This window comes from Ovis canadensis, chromosome 11 (genome assembly GCF_042477335.2).
Source record: "Ovis canadensis isolate MfBH-ARS-UI-01 breed Bighorn chromosome 11, ARS-UI_OviCan_v2, whole genome shotgun sequence".
NCBI lineage: Eukaryota > Metazoa > Chordata > Mammalia > Artiodactyla > Bovidae > Ovis > Ovis canadensis.
Window position 1 is genome coordinate 57,066,618 of NC_091255.1, and position 20,339 is coordinate 57,086,956.

The 20,339-nt window shown below is 41.2% G+C and overlaps 2 protein-coding genes across 6 annotated transcripts in view; one reads left to right on the plus strand and one right to left on the minus strand.

The window, feature by feature from the left end:
• Window positions 1-41: 41 nt before the first annotated feature.
• DDX5 (DEAD-box helicase 5) lies at window positions 42-7,365 on the minus strand. The gene is made up of 13 exons (XM_069541837.1): window positions 6,246-7,365; window positions 4,902-5,067; window positions 4,622-4,718; window positions 4,404-4,537; window positions 4,221-4,286; window positions 3,842-3,983; window positions 3,597-3,757; window positions 3,329-3,501; window positions 2,896-3,006; window positions 2,579-2,640; window positions 2,427-2,486; window positions 945-1,169; window positions 42-746 (listed from the first exon to the last, which is right to left on the minus strand). Exons 1-13 carry the CDS (start codon window positions 6,287-6,289, stop codon window positions 343-345), a joined length of 1,845 nt encoding a protein of 614 aa, XP_069397938.1. The 5' UTR covers window positions 6,290-7,365; the 3' UTR covers window positions 42-342.
• The window catches only part of CEP95 (centrosomal protein 95), a 36,674-nt gene continuing 23,286 nt past the window's right edge, over window positions 6,952-20,339 (plus strand). For 2 of the 5 annotated variants that reach the window (XM_069541832.1, XM_069541835.1), the window contains exons 1-5: window positions 6,960-7,345; window positions 8,896-9,024; window positions 10,543-10,650; window positions 13,124-13,234; window positions 17,458-17,563. In XM_069541832.1, coding sequence (XP_069397933.1) covers window positions 13,181-13,234; window positions 17,458-17,563 — 160 coding nt within the window. In that variant the 5' untranslated portion in view covers window positions 6,960-7,345; window positions 8,896-9,024; window positions 10,543-10,650; window positions 13,124-13,180. Of the gene's footprint in view, window positions 7,346-8,895; window positions 9,025-10,542; window positions 10,651-13,104; window positions 13,235-17,457; window positions 17,564-18,904; window positions 19,021-20,339 lie in introns of all 5 variants that reach the window. The other 3 variants (XM_069541830.1, XM_069541831.1, XM_069541833.1) reach the window with 3 other exon arrangements.

A 20,339-nucleotide genomic window follows, 5' to 3' on the forward strand; every position in this document is an offset into this window, starting at 1 on the left:
ATGACATTATATATGTAAAATAAAGTACCATTTCCACTTAATTCAGTCTTCAAATATTTTTTATTGGAAGGCCATGCATTGCCTTCATTTATTGTATTTCAAATCACTGTACATTTACTTTTGTGAAAACACTGCCTGCATTTTCTAGTACAAAAAAAACCTAAAAATTGTTTCAGGAATGTAGAAATATCCAACTTAAATAGCGAAAAAGTGCACCATAATTACTGCTGCACTGCAGTCATTTCTGCATTTCCCATGTTTCTTAAATAACTATCTTGTCTGATAACACACAATATAAAGAGCAATTATGAAAAACAGACATTTACATATACTTCTAAAGTCTTATTGAGAATATCCTGTTGGCATCGGATAACCAATCATAGGCGCAGCTGCAGTAGCAGGATATGCATATGCCTGTTGGTTCATACCATTGTGCATATTTGGAACGTTACTTCCATATTGCTGAGTGCTATCATAACCGTTCTGGTAAGTCCCTGTTGGATTACCAGTCCTAAAACTGGTCTGTATACCAGCAGACACGAAATTACTTCCAAAGCTCCCATTGGTGTAATTTGCAGCACTGTAAACACCATTCTGAGTTTTTGCCCCAAAATCTCTCTTAAGCAGACTAGAGTAACCGCGGTCATAATTTTCCCTGTCTCTAAATGTATTAAATCCACCCCTTTTGCCCGCAGAGTATCTGTCCCGCCGGTCATCCTTCATGCCTCCTCTACCCCTGGATCGACCTGTCAAGAAAAAAATTGCCAACTGGTTATTTCCATGGAACCAATCATTACTAACACAGAAAAGAATTTGGTAGCTCTATTTCAGAATATCTTCTCAACTCCTTTCTGCCCTCACCCACCAATGCCATTCAAATGGACTTGTTAACAATCATGTGACTCCACACCCACCAACATGTCTTTACCAAAGGTTGGTCTTACCTGAACCTCTGTCTTCGACCAACTGAAGCAACTTAGGATTAATTGCTTGATTAGCTTCCCGAAGCACAGAGATAAGGTCGCTCACTTGCTTTATGTTATTAGGTGTAAAGAAAGTGTATGCTGTGCCTGTTTTGGTACTGCGAGCAGTTCTTCCAATTCGATGAATATAATCCTCTGAGGAGTTAGGGTAGTCATAATTGATGACAAATTTCACATCTTCCACATCTGTAAGGTGTTGCAGTGTGGCAAAATAGCAATGTACAGGGTTTTGCACACCACAACAGCCAGACCAAAAATAAAAAGTTAGACAATTGTATTCCCAAGAAGGTATGGGCTGCAAAAAATACAGTTAAAATGGTTATCCATTCCCTGTAGGAATACCATTGAGGTTGAAAGTGGGGAAGAAAAAAAACAAAGAAAAAGCACACGTCATCTGTATACCTTATTACCCACCCAATGATGGAGCGTGTCAAAAGGACGTGTGTGTTTCCTAACATTCCCAAATTAGCAAGTCCCCTTACAGATCATCAAGTGACATCTGAATGCTTCTGCGCAGTAGGGCCACTTAAAAGTTCACAGCAACCTCCTTGTGTGCTCTCATTTTGAGGACCTTTCATCAAAAATGTACATGGTCCTTTGCGTTACACACTCATCAGAAGTTCAAAATTCTGGCCACACTGCTTGTCTTGCCAAGACCTTACAACCGCAGCTGCAAGAAAAACATACCTGTCCCCCAAAAGTTGTTTTTATGCACTGTGTCTCGTCTAGGCAAGCGCTTCCAAGAAGCCAGGATTCACTTGAGAATGTGTCTCTCTCTGGCAGGTCTCGACATGACGACTACTGTGTAGGTGAGGGAGGAACTTTCAAAGCACTGCTTTTTTTTCCCACTGACTATGTGTGAGAAGTTGCTCTTGCTCTAGATCTTATGTGCCAGTACTCACCAATTTGTAAAAGGCTTTTAGTACCTTTTAAAGCTGCTCTCTCCATTTCAAACTTGAACAAAAATTTCATTGAACATTGAAGTTTGGAAATATTTCTTCGACATTTCAGCAAACTCACTGAAACTCAAAGACCCACAGATCACAGTAAACAGTTTGAAACAATGCTGTACCATGGCAGTCATGCAAAGCATGGGACAGAAGAAATACCACGGCAGTGAACTGTGAGGATAACTTCCATTTTTTTCCCCCGGAGAGAACAGTTTACGGGGCAGAGGTGGTATGTTCTGCCTTTTGAAGATTACTGGCACACTTTCAGCTTTTCACCTCTCTAATCGACTGGAAGCAGCCAGCCGATCACTAGTCCTCCATCCCCCTCGAGTCCTCGGATTGTCATGCCTAGGCCTTGCCACAAAGACTGCACCTTTATATGAAAAAAACTTAGAAAAAATGCAGAGGTTAAAGAAAGCAATAAACTTTCTTTAAAAAAAATTATATGGGTATCTTCTGGGAAACCAAGCCATGAATTCGAGTTTGTACTAACCTAGCCCTCTGGAGGCCACATCTGTAGCAATCAGAATAGGAGCCTTTCCATGTTTGAATTCTGCAAAGGAAGGCACATATATAGCCATCAATATGAATGGTATTCTAAGTCTTTGGGGGGTGGGGGTGGGACCCCACACTTAAAATACTTACCATTTAGAACCCAGTCACGTTCCTGTTGACTCTTGTCACCATGGATACCCATGGCAGGCCACCTAAATTAAAGAAAAGTTACATTAAGAGACTGGCATTTAAAACCTTGTAGATTTTAACCATGTGCTTTAACCTTTTTGGTCACAAACCCTTTTAACTCCATCTGAAATAAGGTATACAGTCTTTCCTATACATGTATACTACCCGATAATTTCCATCTTTGAAACTCAGAGCTATCAACCCTGATTAAACTTTGCCCCTTCTCCTGAACTCAGCTCTAATCAATATCTGCTTTAGTGGAGGACAACCACACATACCCATCTCTCCTCATTTTTCTAGTCAGCTCATCACATCTTCTTTTGGTTTCAACAAAAACAATGGTTTTATTCTCCTTTTCACTCATGATCTCTTCCATTAGACGAATAAGCCTTGAAAGAAAAAATATTCTCAATTTTTTAAAAAGTTCACGGTTATGAACGAAACACCAACTTTTACTCACAGGGCTACAAGAGAACACCTGCTTAACCCTTTTAACCATTCTACCCTTTACCCTTAAACCACAAGACAATACTCTTTCTGTTAAGAATATAAAAAATAGTAATAGCCAATTACCTGAAAGAAGCAAAACAATTTTGAGCATGACAGATTTCAAATTAGCATTTAGATTCCACCCAACTGAAAGTCATTTTTAAGATAACTTGTGAAACAGTGACTCAACTTGTAAAGTTGTCTTCAGAGTTAGTCACTTACTTTTCATCCTTTTCTACGTCATGACACACATCCACAATCTGAAGAATGTTGTGATTTGCACTCAGTTCTAGTGCACCAATGTTTATATGAATATAGTCTTTCAGGAAATCTTCAGCAAGCTGTCTTACTTCTTTTGGCCAAGTAGCACTCCACATTAGGGTTTGCCTATCAGGCTACAGATTTTTAGATTAAAAAAAAAATCATTGTATTTCAAGAACAAATTTACAGCTTAGTTTGAAGACATGATAACATTTAAAAGGGCACTCACTCTGATCTGGTCCACAATCTTCCTTATTTGGGGTTCAAATCCCATATCAAGCATTCTATCTGCTTCATCAAGGACAAGGTAGGTGGTTCTTCTTAGATTGGTTTTCCCACATTCTAAAAAGTCTATCAGTCTTCCAGGTGTCGCAATACAGATTTCCACACCTTTAATTAAACACACAAAAGTTACCATGACATCCAGAACTTCCTGCATGATCAGTGACAAATAAAACCTTTTTGGTTACGTACCTCTCTCCAAATCACGTATTTGTGGTCCCTTGGGAGCACCACCATAAATGCAAGTAGACTTCAAGCGACATGCTCTACAGTATTCAGCAGCTACCTGCTGCACCTGTTGGGCCAGTTCCCGAGTAGGTGCCAGCACCAAGCACTAAGGAAAGAGAAAGTGGAACACCTTTAGGAGACCCCTGAATTCTAGTTTTAAAGTGCTAATTTACTGTTGCTACACTAGCAGATGATTTACATTGTCAATACCCAAAGCAGCTTTGTCCCTTCCTACACTGAAAAACATAACTTTCCATATAAAACCACCAGAATTTTCTTTTGCTGTATATTCTACAAATCTCTACACTGTTAACCAAGTTAAGAGAATACAATGTACACTTACAATAGGCCCATCACCTCTCTCTAGGAATGGTTGATGATTGATGTGGACAATGGCAGGCAGCAAATACTATACAAAAGAAAAGCAAACAAAAGAAGTCGTATTAAAAACACTTCTGGTTTCTTTTAATTCCCAACCCATTTTTTTTCAGGACCTGTCACCTAACTCAAAGTTTCCCAAACTTACAGACAAAGTCTTCCCAGATCCAGTTTGTGCTACCCCAACCATATCCAATCCACTCAGAGCAACCGGCCATCCCTGAGCTTGAATAGCTGTGGGTTCAGTGAAGTTCTGCCTTGCAATCACATCCATGACATTTGCTGTAATGTTAAGAATTAAGTAAACGTCAATAATGCCATGAGAAAGGGATTTTTTTTTTTAAGGTGGGGAAAACTAGCACTTACCAGGGAAGTTTGCCTCATAAAAATTCAGGACTGGCTTTGGGCAGTTATGACCTCTAACTGTAATTTCCTTGCTTCTTCTGTATGTCTCTACCTCTTGCTACAAAAGAAATTTATAAAATTCAGTTATCTCACGAGGACTCCCCCTAACTAAACACACGACCAACACACCCCTAAGTTAATAATTATCAACATTAACATTCCTTTAAGTTTGCAAGACATTTCTAGTCAAACTTAAATGTCACTGAGTTACAAGCTGAAAAAACCACATGAAATTACTCACTGCTGTACGCCTAGCCAAATCGGGGTGTTCTTGATAAAAATTCTTCTCAAACTTGGGCAGCTCATCAAGATTCCACTTCTTTTTAACCAGTTTCTCTCCAGGGTTTCCAAACTTCTTTCCAGATAAGGGCCCTGCCCTACTACCTCCAAATCGAGGAGCACCAAACCTAAAATTTGAGGGAAAAAAAATTGCATTTTCAAACATGTACAGACTTATTTTACCATCCCTGCGCACATGCTAAAACTCAATGAAAGATTCTGGAGGTGCAAGTGCTGTCCTCAGTGATGGTCATTCTTTCAAAAGCCAGTTAGTACTACATCTCCCTCATTTCCCGTTACACAAAGTACACACCATTGAAAACAAATCAACAGCCGGGGATTTACTAGGTTGGAAACTGGCTGGCCAAGCTCTAGGAGTTCAGATACAAGGACAAACAACAGCTGGTGGATACTACTCTTTCACACAAGCGAAAGAATTAAATGCCAAAAAAAAATAAAGCAGAAGCTTAACACAGATGTTACTTAGCACCTGTCCTGAACCAAGAGCTCTGATTTTAATAGGTAGCGGAACAACACAGGTAAGTGAGTGCAGAACACGGCGGGTGGCTCGGGGACAGTTAGGCAAGCCAATCGAGTTGGGGGGATCCCTCAAAACGGTTTCCTACCAAGGTAGCAAAATTATATAACGAAAGGAAAACGAGGAGGAGGAGCCGGAGACTACCGGGGGAGGAGTCCCGGCCCGGGCGGAGTCCTTCGGGCGGCGTTCCCACTGGGGCGGCGCTTCCCCCTTTGTCTCGCATTTCTCTCTGCGCCACATTTTCTCGACGCTGCCATTTTGAGCTCCTCCGCCGGGCGGGGTAACAAAGGCGCCGCCGCCATGTCCGCCGCCGGCATTTTGTACCCACGGCTCGGCCACATGGCCGATTCCCGCGGCACCGGCCACCCTCCAACCCTCGCCGCATTAACGGCTTCGGAGGCGGCCCCCTCGGCACCCACAGAACCCCCAGATTCCTTAAAATTCCTTTAAGCTTACACCTAATAGTGGCGACTTCGCCTCAAAGCGCTGCGCTTTCCTCCCCTCAAAAAATGTGCTCGAAATTCTCCGAACAGTTGCCAAATCATCAAGGCCCCGATACCCCCTCCAAAACAAAAAAGAATCTTGAGGACCGTTAACATGAAAAGTCCAGGTTTGGACAAATAACAAAATGGCGCAAGCCCTTTTCGATGGCGGAGGCCCGAGAATAGTCTTTAGAAGCCGAGTTGCCCCCGCCACCCCACCCCCGCAACCCTCATCGGTCTCCCATCCCCCACCCGCCGGGCCTGACAGGTCGGTTCCCACACTCACCCTCGATCCCGGCCACGGTCTCGGTCACTCGAATAACCCGACATGGCGTCAATGGTTGCGGTTGGCGGGAAGCGAAGCGGAGAGAATCGGGTGCGACGAGTCGCTGGAGGTGGCTCCGGCGACGGCAAAGCCTTGCGGGGGCGGCAGCGGCGGAGGGACGACGATGACAGAAGCCAAGGCTGCCCAACAAGAGACCGGTGGAAATGAATGAGGTGCCGGCCGCGTCCCGGCAGCCGGTTTTATAGCCTGGCCCGCCTCCTCCGCCGCAGAGAATGCTGGGAGCCGCTCTATGACCTAATCACTCCGCCCCTGCGCAGAGCTATTAACGCCTGCCGGCGTTCCGGGATCCGCCATTTTCTCGCCCCTCCCCCCGGGCCCTTTGCCGACTTTTCGCCCCTTTCAAGGATAGGACCCGCCCCCACCCCGCGGTCCTCCACTGGGATGCCTAAGCCTGCACTCTCTTGACTTCACCTTTTTCTGGTCTTTCACACTTCAGGGAAACCACTGCGCCCTTTTCCAGGTCTAGCCCAGACAATAAAATGTCCAGCCCAGGTCAACTCCCTCGGTCCCCTTGAAGATGTTTACGTCTCCAAAGAGCCTTTACACCCATTACTAGGGGCGACAGGAAGGCGGAGCCTGACATTGTCACGTGGCTGCCCCGCCCGCCGAGTGAGCGGGACGCACTACTTCCCCAGTTGGCGTCGGCGGAGGAGTACAAGACGAAATAGCTCACCGGAAGTGCCGTGCTAATGCCCTCGGGAAATCGGCCGGGGCTGTTGGGCGACCCGAACTGTCAAACCCACCCACCCCAGGACCCCTGAGCGGGATCTGGCTGGTGAAAAATGGTATCTAGAGTTCGCAAACCGCCACCTCGGCACGTGCCGCCAAAGGAAGTACTCCCGCGGTGACCAATCAGCAGCGAGAAGCCGTTTTAACGTCCCTCCCTCCTTCACCGCACCCCTTCCCGGCACTTTCGTTTGCTTCCTTTTCTGTCAGCCCTGGGTCTGCGCCGTGCGGCCCTTTCAGGACGCCGTCCCGCGCGCGCCCGGCTAGGAGTCCGGCGGCGACTTGCCTCCGCGACATGGCCGGCTCAGAGGCTGGTGAGTCTCTGCGTGGAGCCCCGTTTGTGTGTGGGCTCAAGTCCCCTTTCAGTCCAAGTCCTGAACGCCCCTCCGCATCGTATCTTGAGGCTTCGGGTGGGTGTGGGTTGCCGGCGGGGCTCGTGAGACAACCCGGTCGTAGTTGGCGGGTTCTCTGGCTGGGGCTTCTTAGCCCCGCTCCCTGGCGCATTCGAAGTTGTCGAGCCTGATTTGGGGCGGGGAGACAAGGGCCCTGCGGCGAGGCCCGCAGCACGCGAGCATGGTGGCTGTAAATGATCAGAAAGTGTCTTTCCCTAGACTAGTATTTTCTAGGGAGTGTGCCCTCTGCTCCTGCACTGCGGAGCCTGAGGCTGAGTATTAGCACTCTAAAAATCTATTGTCATCCCAAAGCGGAATAGTGGTGGATTTTCCCGCTTCAGTGCTTCCTACGGTTACCGGCTTTCTGTAGCGCAGTTTTTGAAAAGAGAGTTGATTGGGTTGTCTAGGACGCTTTCATCTTTTTTTCCAAGACAGCGTTCAAACCAGTTGTCATGGTTTGATCTGCTGTAAATAATGGGCACTGGGAGAGGGAGTTAAGGTGCCTTGACACGCCCTCACATACACATGTTTATTTCTGGAACATACTGAAGATAACGTGCACAATAAAAGAACTTGCCCCTTAATCGCCAATTATTTCAGGGAACAAGTGTTTCAGGTTTGCTACATTACCTTTGGTTGAGAAGCCCTTGAAATAATTTGGCTAATCCCAACGGAGGGGTGATACACAGGAAACTTCGATAGGGTTAGTAATGTGCTAGCTCTGAATTTAAAGGCGTTTTTATGAATTTCCCATGTCTGTTTTCATATACGTCAAGTATAATTAAAAATAGAACTAACAAATCCAGTAGTGTTGGTGCCATTACTCTAGTTCTTCACAGGCTAGATTAATCACCACCTATTTGGGCAGCAGAGAAATTCCAACTTGCACAAGATAATTGGGTTAAAAACATGACTAATGCTATAGGGAATTTGAAGCAACATCCATTAATTAGTTTCTAGTAGCCTGAGATTTATCATTAATAAACTGTCTTGTTTGTGACATCCTGTTTACTTGTAAATGTGTTGAAAAAACATCTACCTGTGGTTAGTAAAATGAGATCTATGGTAAGTAACTTAAGATTTTAGGTTGCAGCAGTGAAAATTGAATTTGCATCATAGTTTTGACTAAATTGAAATTAGAGCTTTTTGGAAGTCATCCCAAGAAATTAAATACAGCTTTTCAAAAATCACCCCTAGTTCAGTGGTTAGGGCTCCACCTTCCAGTGCAGAGGATGCAGATGTGATCCTTGTTAAGGGATTTAAGATCCCTTATGCTGTAGGGTGTAGCCAAAAAAATTATTTTTAATTGAAAAAAAAATCACCTAGGAGGGTCTTCGAAATTCTCTAACAATCAGATTCCTTATCTTCTATTGAATTTAGTGTCTGTGTTTGTGGAGGTTATTTTTTAAAGAAATGTATTTAATTTTTTCCTAGTATTAGTTAGACTAATCTTTTCCCTCCTTTCCCAACAGAGTGGATAACTATTGCCAATAATCTTCTTTTGAAATGTCACATACACCTGAGGATTCGAGAACTAGAAGACTGTGATGCTAATGTTTTTATTGCTCTTTATCAATCCATTTTGGGAGAAAAGGTACCAGGTAAGAATGCTTAAAAGCAGGAATAATAGTGTCTATATAGTGTCTATATCTTAAGCCAGATGTTTCTAGTGCTTTTTAGTTAGATCTTATATATAAAGTTTTGAGATTTCTCTTTGTATCTTGTTTTTATCTAAATAATAGCATTCATTGCCTTAATAAATATCTTAGGAGACCCACTTATAGTAACTGCCTTGGTCATCAACTGGTTTAATCATTCATAATGTCGTGTGAAAGTCGCACCTTCTCTGTAAATGTACCTGCATGGGTTCTAAGAAAGTGAAAGAAAGAAAGGGAAGTCACGCATTCGTGTCCGACTCTTTGCGACCCCATGGACTGTAACCTACCAGGCTCCTCTGTCCATGGGATGCTCCGGGCAAGAATACTGGAGTGGGTTGCCATTTCCTTCTTCAGGGGATCTTCCCAACCCAGGAATCGAATCCTGGTCGCCTGCATTGCGGGCACATACTTTACCGTCTGAGCCACGAGGGAAGCATGGGTTCTAAAATTGAATTTGAAGACTTGTTGAGTCTTGGTATTTAACCAATGTTATGGATAAGAATTGTTTGTCCTGTGTTCCTGGTTGAGTATCTCAGAGTCCTTATCCATAGATTGCTCTGCTACTTCTCTATCTTTGTATTGTTTATAACTATTAAGCACTAAAGCTCTGTACAATCTCTCTTCGATCCATTGTTATGAGTCAGTGCCCTCATCACTTCCTGGAATAATGGGATAGCCTCCAGCTGGTATCTTTATTACTAGTCTCTTAGAGTACAGAATTGAAGTCGCTCAGTCGTGTCTGACTTTTTGCAACCCCATGGACTATAGTCTACCATGGGATTTTCCAGGCAAGAGTACTAGAGTGGGTTGCCATTTGGGCATGTAGTTATTGAATCAGTCTTTTAAAATACTTATTTCATCTTTCCCCAAGACAGTTATCTTCCTCAATACAAGAGGAGAAACTCCAAATTTAAGTTGTTATTAAGATCTTTCTGTTCTGATCTATACTAATCTTAAAAGCCTTTATGCCAGTAATTCCCAATAGCTTGCTTTAACAGCACATATATGAATCCTCCTTTCACACCTGTTATGGAAAGCAGCCTGGGGTTATGGGTTAAAGTCCCAACTCACGGGTTCTCTCTTGTTAGAATAATAGTATCTCCTTGAATTTATGGATCTATTTAGCTTTCTTTAGCATGGCACTTATTATGGAGCATGTTCATATATGTGTTGTGTATGTGTGTGTGTTAGTCGCCCAGTTGTGTCTGACTCTCTGCGACCCCATGGACTGGAGCCCACCAGGCTCCTCTGCCCACTGGAGTCGGTTGCCATTTCCTTCTCCATATATGTGTTGATTGACTATATATTCAACCAATAAAGATTCCACTTTGTGGAATTCAGGTTCTGTTTATCTGTATGTTGTAGCCCACTCTGGGCAGAGCTCAGAGGCCTGGTCAGAGACAGGTAGATGAAGACTTGGACTTGCATAGGGTGCAAAATTACATAGTTTTTTCCCCACAGATCTCATAGCTCTTCCCAGGAATCAAGAGGATGAAGCTCACAATGTACAAGCAGTGATTGATTCACTAGCTTTGGATTACCTACAGGTCAGCCTGTCTCACATAACAGGTTGGTATGTATTAATCATCGGATAATTTTGGATTTCACTACAATATTTTGTTGGATAGAACTTGGCCTTGTTTTACCAAATGAGTAAGGTTGTGAAATAGACCAAACAACAAGACTGAACCAAGACAATTCGCTGGTATAGTTAAGACGACATCCTTAAAAGCTTTTCCAGGAGAGTCATACATTGAGTTTGGGATAGGTCAGAATCCTAGCTGGTAATTTGAACTGTGTTTTGTTGTTGTTACTACTTTATAGTTACCATTCTGTTTGTTTGTAGTAACTAAAAATCAGAAACACCTGAGTGTCCATTGATAGGGACAGGTTAAGTAAATTACTATAGTTCCTTATAGGGAACTACTCTATAGCTATAAAAGATAATTGATGATGCTCTTTATATATCAATAAAATGTTCCATATTCATGAAATGATCTCTAATATATATTGTATGAGAAAAATATGATGTAGTCATAATGCTGATTTGCAGAATATGCTGTTATTTGTAAAAACAAATTCAGAAGTTATATGCAGTTGATTGAATGCAGAAGGACTCTCTAGAAGTACATGTAAGAAAATTAATTCTGATTGCCTCCAATGAGATAAACTGGACAAAGGTGGGATGAGATTTTTCATTTTATACCCTTTACACTTTTAAAATTTTGAACCATATGAATGTATTACCTGTTCGGAATAAAACTGTAAATTGTTTTTCAGCCTTTTTCCAAAACAGTATCCATGCTTATATTCAAAAGCCAAACACAACAAATTCATTTGTAAATCTCTGTTTTGGTAGATAGAAAATGAGGGTTATTTCAGTAAATTATTTCAACCTAATGAACAGAGGAAATTTTGGAGACTTGAAACTATACCTGAATCACTAAGAGAAAGTGTATACTGTTTCATCCTTTTACAGTCGTTAAAAGAGATACATCTTAGTCAGGATGGGACATTTATATCTAATTTTGGTAGTGATAAGAGCAAAATTTTACAGAAATACTGTCTTTAAGTTTTTTAGTGTAGTTCAAGGTGAGTAAGTGTGGTAAATTAGTCTGGGGAAAATTCATTTTGAGGGATAATGTGGGGACTTCCCTGTTCTTTGGAAATGGCTTTCTCTGCCAATTGGGCAATTTTTGGTATTTGTATTTACTGTTTAAACATACTGTATACCAAGATTGTGTCTGCTTATAGAACTTCTGGTGTGTGAAGTTGCCTCTAACAACTCATACCCACCCCACAGAAAGTTGCAAAACTGCTTACCTCCTGCAGTAGACTGCAAAGCAGCTTTTTACTTCTTGTGTGCTGTTTAAAGCAGTTTCTCCTACACGCTGAAGCACTGCTTTCTGGGCGGATAGTCTTGTTGCTGGGTTGGCAGAGTATGCTCCCCATCCTGGAAACCAGAAGTCTTGGATATGTCCTTGGGGTATGCTTGTGTATCTTGTTAAGCCAGAAAACACAGGGCTTCAAAACAAAACATAGGGCTTAAGATTTCTGTTTAGTTGTTTTAAACAGAAAAAAAAACTAACATTGACTGGCTTTACTGGAGTGTTGTAAAACATCAAATTCCTGGTTTAGTTTTTTTGGGTTTTTTTCTGCATCATGACTAAGGTTATGAATGATTGGATTATCTCAAATATCAAATTTCCACTCTGCCTCTACCATACTTGTTTGAATTCATGCCAAATCTAATCTCCCAAAGGAGAGCCCAAGTGTGTCAGTTTTAAGTTCCATCCATACCTCAGATTGCTCAGAGTCCATTTTAGGTGACATTAATTAAACATGTTAATTTTTCATGCTTTTGCAGCCCATTTCTTGTCAACATTTCAACTTAACATTTATTTAAAATCTATTTGAGCCAGGTACTGTGCTGGAGACTTTAAACAGTTAGTTTAAATGTTAGTTAGTTTCTAGGTATTAAGTTGGTATAATGGAAGGTAAGGCTGGAGAGTTGGGGTTAAGGTGAGATTAAAAGGAGTTTTATATGCAGGGAACCGGCTCAGTTTTTAATTAAAAAATGGTATAACATGTAGTAAGTGAATAGGAGTTAACCAGTTTTAAAAATTAGGAATTCCTGATGAAGGTGTCTGAAGTTTGTTTTTGTTTTATATTCTCTACTGCTGTTGTCTTCAGAACAAGGCATGCCACCATCATCCCATATTCACCGCTAATAAAATTCAGCTTAATTGTTTTATACTTTAGTATAAATCTTATAGGATGACATTCACTTATTTTGCTTCTTCATAAATGAAGGACTGTGCCAATGAATTACCACCCATAATGTTCAGGACTACATTTTTCAGATACAATCAAGTATCAGGAAATTGATATTTTTAATATTTACACTGTTATTTTTTGTTTTGGGTTAATTTATAATCCTGTGTCCTGAACAATATTTTTACACTGGTATATCCATTTCAAAATCATGAGGCTTTCAATTTCTTGGTTAATTTTTTTTAATAGCTCTGTATTCTGTGTTCAGGAGAAAATATAGTGAAAGGAGATAAAGAATCTATTAAGAATCTTCTAGAAATATTTGATGGGTTGCTGGAGTATCTTACAGAACACATCAGTGAAACATCTCACGAGAAGAGTAAGTTTAAGAATAAAATTTGGCTTTTTTATATTCTGTTATCTCCCTTTTTATCTTTTATCTTTTTGCGTATTTTTGTCCTTAGGAATTAGAATCACTAATACACTGTATCTGACGAATTTAATTGTAAATTAAATTTCAGTTCTCACTGTTGAAGTGGTTGAAAACTCTTATCTAATCATCACATGCTTTGTCAACTTGGGTATTACTTGTAAACTACTTTAAAGTTAATATATAATAGGAAGCTAAATCTAGTTAAAATTGCTTATTGTCCTATTATTACATGAAATTCCTCACTCAGTAATTCCCATGTCAGAACTGCCATTTTTGTGTAAATTTGGATATTGCCAAGGCATCAACAGAAAGAGTTGGTATGTTTCTGTCTTCATCCTACACCTAGGTTTGTGACAACTTGAATATTTTTTATTTTACTCTTCAGGTAATTCAGTTCCCCAAATTATAACACTTTGTTGTGTGAAATTTTGATTTTATGTTTTTTTATTGCTGTATTATTAATATTTTCCAAAAGTGTTCTGGTTATATGTAAACTGTATCACTAGTGTATAGGAGTTATTCATAATCTTTGACTCCATAAATCCCATTTCTAGGGATTTATCCTGAAGAAATAGTACAGAAGAAAGTTAGGGATTTCCTTGATAGTTAAGTGGCTAAGACTCTGTACTCCCAATACAGGGGCCTGGGTTTGATCCCTGGTCAGAGAACTAGATCTCACAGGCTACATTGAAGATTGAAAAATCCCAGGTGCCGCAACTAAGACCTAATGTAGCCAAATAACATAAAGTAAATTTTTTATAAAACGAGTGCTTAGAGGCTTTCATGCACTGTTACTTATCAATGAAAAAAAAAGAACCTATATGTCTTACCAGTTTGGACTGATCAATAAACAATACAGAAGTGCATACAGGTTTCTCCTGCCTCCTGAGAAACCTGTATGCAGGTCAAGAAGCAACAGTTAGAACTGGACATGGAACAATGGACTGGCTCCAGATTGGAAAAGGAGTGCATCAGGCTGTATATTGTCACCCTGCTTATTTAACTTATATTCAGAGTACATCATGCAAAATGCCGGGCTGGATGAAGCACAAGCTGGAATGAAGATTGCCAGGAGAAAGATCAATAACCTCAGATATGCAGATAACACCACACTTATGGCAGAAAGTGAAGAGGAACTAAAGAGCCTCTTGATGAAAGTGAAAGAGGAGAGTGAAAAAGCTGGTTTAAAACTCAACATTCAAAAAAATGAAGATCATGGCATCCTGTCCCATCACTTTATGGCAGATAGATGGAGAAACAATGGAAACATTGACAGACTATTTTCTTGGGTTTCAAAATCACTGCAGATAGTGACTATAGCCATGAAATTAAAAGATGCTTGCTCCTTGGAAGAAAAGCTATGACCAACCCAGGCAGCATATTAAAAAGATGAGACGTTACTTTGCCAACAGAGGTCCATGTAGTCAAAACTATGGTTTTTCCAGCAGTCATGTATGGATGTGGGAGTTGGACCATAAAGAAGGCTGAGTGCTAAAGGATTGATGCTTTTGAACTGTGGTGTTGGAGAAGACTCTTGAGAGTCCCTTGGACTGCAAGGAGATCAAACCAGTCAATCTTAAAGGAAATCAGTCCTGAATGTTCATTGGAAGGACTGGTGCTAAAGCTGAAGCTCCAGTACTTTGGCCACCTGATACGAAGATCGACCTTATTTGAAAAGCCCCTGACTCTGGGAAAGACTGAGGCAGGAGGAGAAGGGGACAACAGAGGATGAGGTGGTTGGATGGCATCACCGACTCAATGGACATGAGTTTGAACCAGCTCCAGGAGATGGTAAAGGACAGGCAAGCCTGGCGTACCGTCCATGGGGTCGCAAAGAGTCGGACACAACTGAGTTGACTGAACAACAAAAACATTAATATACAGTGAATAATATATAACTCAGAATAGGTTTACTATTGTGAAGTTATCCAAAACCAGTTTTTAGCAGCCATAGCAATTTATATTGGAGAAGGCAGTGGCACCCCACTCCAGTACTCTTGCCTGGAAAATCCTATGGACGGCGGAGCCTGGTGGGCTGCAGTTCATGGGGTCGCGAAGAGTCAGACACGACTGAGCAACCTCACTTTCACTTTTCACTTTCATGCATTGGAGAAGGAAATGGCAACCCACTCCAGTGTTCATGCCTGGAGAATCCAGGGGAGCCTGGTTTGCTGCTGTCCATGGGGTCCCACAGAGTCAGACACTACTGAAGCGACTTAGCAGCAGGAGCAGCAGCAGCAATTTATATAAATTCTAGTACAAATGAAGACAAAAAATGGGGGCAGGCTCATGATTTCTTAATTCTCACATTGTTGATGCTGATAACTATGCCATGATTATAACATCTGAAATTAGTCTTAAATTCTTTAGAGATAGTTTTCTATCTTTTATCCTTGTTGCTGAAAAGATTTAAAAGCATATAGAGATAAGGCCTAGAAGGAAAGTTTGAAGGATACCCCATACTGTATATTTCTTTTTATTTTAATTTCAAAAAACTTAAGAGTGTGTAATATATTAATATGTTAAATATCAACCTAGGAACACTGGGAAGAGTCAAAGCTGCATGCCATATTTATTGCTGTCAAAGCTATACTCAAGTTAGGGAGAGTGCCATAAGTACATACGATAAAAAGTGTAACAGAATTGGAAGGGAGTGAATGACATGCAAAAAAAAACCTGACCTAATTCAAGGCTGCCATAGGTATTTCAATGCTCTATGGTTTTCTAGTCATTTTAGTAGCAAAAGTAAGAGGAAGAAAACTTCCTGTAGGAGATTGATTGATTTGAAACATTCTAGAGGCGGCAGTTTTTATGACATAGTACTTGATTACAGGTAGTGGGGGATGATAATGGGGATGGAGAGGAGGACAGAACTGAGAGATACTTACATGTGAGGCTAGTGAAAAATGAAATGCTGAGTGGGGAATCTTCCCGGGGAGGTCAGGAGGCTATGGTGAGCTTAGTGCTCATAGGAGGGAGTTGCTCTCGTGGAGTTGGAAAATGTTTTCTGAAGTCTGGTCCTCAACTTTGCAGGTCCAGATTTATACAGCAGTATTACCTGCAGCTGATCAGAATCTCAAAATACCAATTAATAACAGGAAATATTTATTACTAGTCCAAGTCAGGTATAGGGCAGTTTCTTCTGAGCTGGTATTATCGTTTACCATTGAAGAACGAGGAATTTGAAGGCAAACTGTGGACTCGGTGCTGCTGCCCACTGTATGACTAAATTTCCACCCTCATGTATGACTGAACCTTTCTAAGCTGCAGTTTTCTCCATCGGAAATTCTTTCACGGTTGTAGGAAAGGTTAATAGATACACATAAATGGTTTAGTACTGAGCCTAGCCCAGAGTTACTACACAATGAAATATTGACTAATGTTGTTAAAATGTTGTTTGGTGAGTATAGAAATAGAAAAAAGTAAGAAGTGGGATGAGAATATGCAGACGGGTAGGTCTGAAATAGGAGATTTCACCCACATACCTCCTAGAATCACTCCCTTAGTTACTGCCACTGTGAAAATGTATTTCTCTAGTATGTTGGGGTAGGAAAAAAGGTTGATAGTCTTCTCTTTTTTTGGCCACTCGGTATGGCATGTGGGATCCTAGTTTCCCGACCAGGGATGAGCCCCTGCAGAAGTGAGAAGTGCAGAGTCTTAACCACTGGATCACCAGGGAATTCCCAAGATTGATAGTCTTAAGGAAAATTTCACCCACGCCCTAATGTGGTCTCTCTCTTTGGTTAGGGCATGACTGTCTGGGAGCTTGAGTTAGGCTGACTCAGTCATGTTTTTCTGAAGCTACACCCTAGTCATTCTCCCTCAGACATCCCTTACAGATAGAGAGGTATGAAGAATCCATGACCCTACCACCTAGCTTAAAGAAGAAAACATTGCTAGTACAACCGTAGACTCTGCTTAGAAAGCAGCACTTGTGTTGCTTCTTTGTTGCCCAGGTAGTGCATGCTCATTGCAAGTAATGATTTGGCTCCTGCTTCACTCTCACAGGTGCCTAGTTGACCGGTAAGGGGTTGAGGGTGTTTTGCTGTCCTTAGCTCTATGCTTGCCCTGTAGAGAAATAATTGCATTAACTTGTTTTTTCTTTTTTTAACCTGTGGTGGTTTTTTTTTTTTTTTTTTTTTGGTATTGTTTTTATCTGTTCCAAACAGGTGAAACTGGACAGGGTTCTAAAGAATCCCATCGAGGAGACCCTTTGGAAGATCGAGAAAATACTAAAGAATCCACATCATCATGGAAAAGAGTTTCTTTTGAGAGGTAGCTCTCAATGTCTGTGAATTTAATCAAAACAAGTTATGCTTTTCCTTCTACTAAGAGTTAAAATTGCACACAGTATACCAGAATGGCAGCAAAGAACAAAGCTAATGTGAATTTTACTAACTTCTCCTGTTTTAAACCTCCCTGAGAGAGTTTTAAGCACCTTGAGTTATGTATAATCTCAACATTAACCGCCTACTTAATTTAAAACATTTCCTTGATCACCGAAGTAATTTATGTTCCTTGCAGAATACTTGGAAAGTACTTGGAGTAGAAAAGAAGCAAAAAACAAAGAATAAGATGAACTGTATCACTCAGAACTAAATAACTGCTTATTAACATTTTGTTGTAATTTAGTCTTTTTTTAAAAAACTATATTTTTCTTTTGAGATTTAGTCATATTGTCTGTAGAAGTTTGTTTCCTAAATTTTAAAGTTTAACACATCTTTTCCTAACTTGATAAACAATAATGATTTTTAATCACTGTATAACATACTGTGTGAATGGGGGCATCATAATTTACTAAATCACTCCTCTTCAGTAGAGGTAGTTTTTTTAATATGTATTTACTTTTTAAGGTAATACATACTTTAATTTTTCTCCTCTTCTCATATATTTAAGCTGTATTCAAAGTCAAAGACTATGAATGATATAGGGTGATTCAGAGTTGCCACATTACTTTCCCAAAAGGCTGCAAATGTTGGATGCCCACCAGCAGTATAAAAGTGCTGGGTGACTGCACTAGTGGTCGTCCACGGGTATTGTTGCCTATTAAATGCCAGAGTTTCATCGGCAAAATGTCATGTTGTAACAGGCTTGATTATACTTCTGCTAAGTAGAGGTTGAATAGCATACTAAGATCTTCTTTTAAATATCTGATTATTATTTATTTTGTGGAGTCTGTCAGTTTGAAAAGCACAAGAAAGCCTTCTTATGTAAATACAGCACATTGTGGAAAATGTGTCTAAAGAAGACTATCAGAAAATAAATTTGACTTAATTTTTCATTATTAGATTAAAAAATACACAAGTGCAAAAGTAAAACAATAGAAGGATGTTTAGTACAAATTTAATATCCTACCCAGATTCCCTTCACACCCCTAAAGTATCCAATGTTTATTGTTCTCCGTGTGTCTTCTCTTATGCATTTAATCTTTGACACTTTATACACTGCTTTTCCCACCATACATATATCAGATAGGCAGCAAAAGGGAATGGTCCTCACATAGTCTGACCAGTCTGAGCATTCGTAGGCAGGCTGCTTGAAGCAGTTCTCGGGATCCTCTCTGGAAGGGCCCTTGTGGTCAGGCCAGGCCATGAGTAAGTGAGGAAACTCTTTCAGGTGTTCCTTATCGTCTGGGGCATTAGGCTCCTCTTGGGATGGAGATGAAGCAGAATCCACTGGTGAAATAATTAGACTTGGAGACACAGCACACACCTTTTCTCTAAGAAGTAATGGTGAGTAATTAAACTTTAAATATCAGTTATTATTCAGCATACAACTATGAAAATGTAAATAGTTATACTTAGGGGTTTTTAAAAGTTGAGAAGAATAGAGAGCCCTAACTGAATATCAGAATTGAAATTCCAGAATACTACCATTACCCGCTAAATATGAACAGTTGTCCAAAATGAGTCAAGTGGGAGTCCCAGGTACATGGGCAAACAGGTGTATGTAAGTTTGTCATGTAATATGTCCGGCTTCCCAAGTGGCAGTAGTGGTGAAGAAGCCGCCTGCCAATGCAGGAGACACAGGAGACGTGGGTCTGATCCCTGGGTCGGGAAGATCCCTTGGAGGAGGGCATGGCAAGCCTCTCCAGTATTCTTGCCTGGAGACCATGGACAGAGGAGCCTGGTGGGCTGTAGTCCCTAGGGTCACAAAGAATCGGACACGACTGAAGAGACTTAGCACGCGTGAGTGCACATGTGGGACTTGATACCCTAGGAAGAAAACCCTGGGTGCAGCTTCAGTTTAGTCACATTCAGAATACCCACTAAGCATAGTTTTCCAAGCTGGGTGACTCATTTCTCTCCTAGCTTCAACCAAGTCTGTACATCCAGAGGCAGTTTTTCTCCCAGGCTCAGGCCGCATTTCCGACAGTCTGCTGCTGATACAGGCCTGTTTCGAGCCTCTCACCTTGCCGTCCTCCAGCCATCCCATTTCTGTTCTGCTTGTCTTGTTCTTTTCTTGTCATCATATATTGAGTTGACTGAAAAATTCATTTGGGTTTTTACATAAGATGGTACAGAAAAACTCGAACAGACTCTTTGGCCAAACAAGTTTCTTTTTTTTTGTTTTCGGCTGTGCTACACAGCTTGAGGGAATCTCAGTCCCCTGACCAGGGGTTGAACCTGGGCTGCAGGAGTGAAAGCCCGGACTCCTAACCGTTAGGCCAGCAGGGAACACCATATAGTTTCTTTTGTTGGGATACTCTTCCTCTTTGTCCCTGGCAGACTCACTCTGTACAAAGCCCGGCCTCTGAGGCTCTATTCCCACAGTGGGGTTTCCTTGCTTTATTTCACTAACACCATTCTCAACATTGCACAGTCACTTCCGAGTTCGACGTTATGTAAACTGAATTGCAGGGACAGCAGCCACCTCATACACATTCAGTCAGTATTTGTTCGGTGCCTTCCCTGTGCCAGGCAGTGGTGATGCGGCGCCAGACACACACACAACTCCCTTCCCTCGCGGCACGTATATTCCACTGGTGGGGGCAGTCAGTAAATAAGACAAATAAGTGAAGTGTATAATAAAATTTTTCATGTTTGGCTTA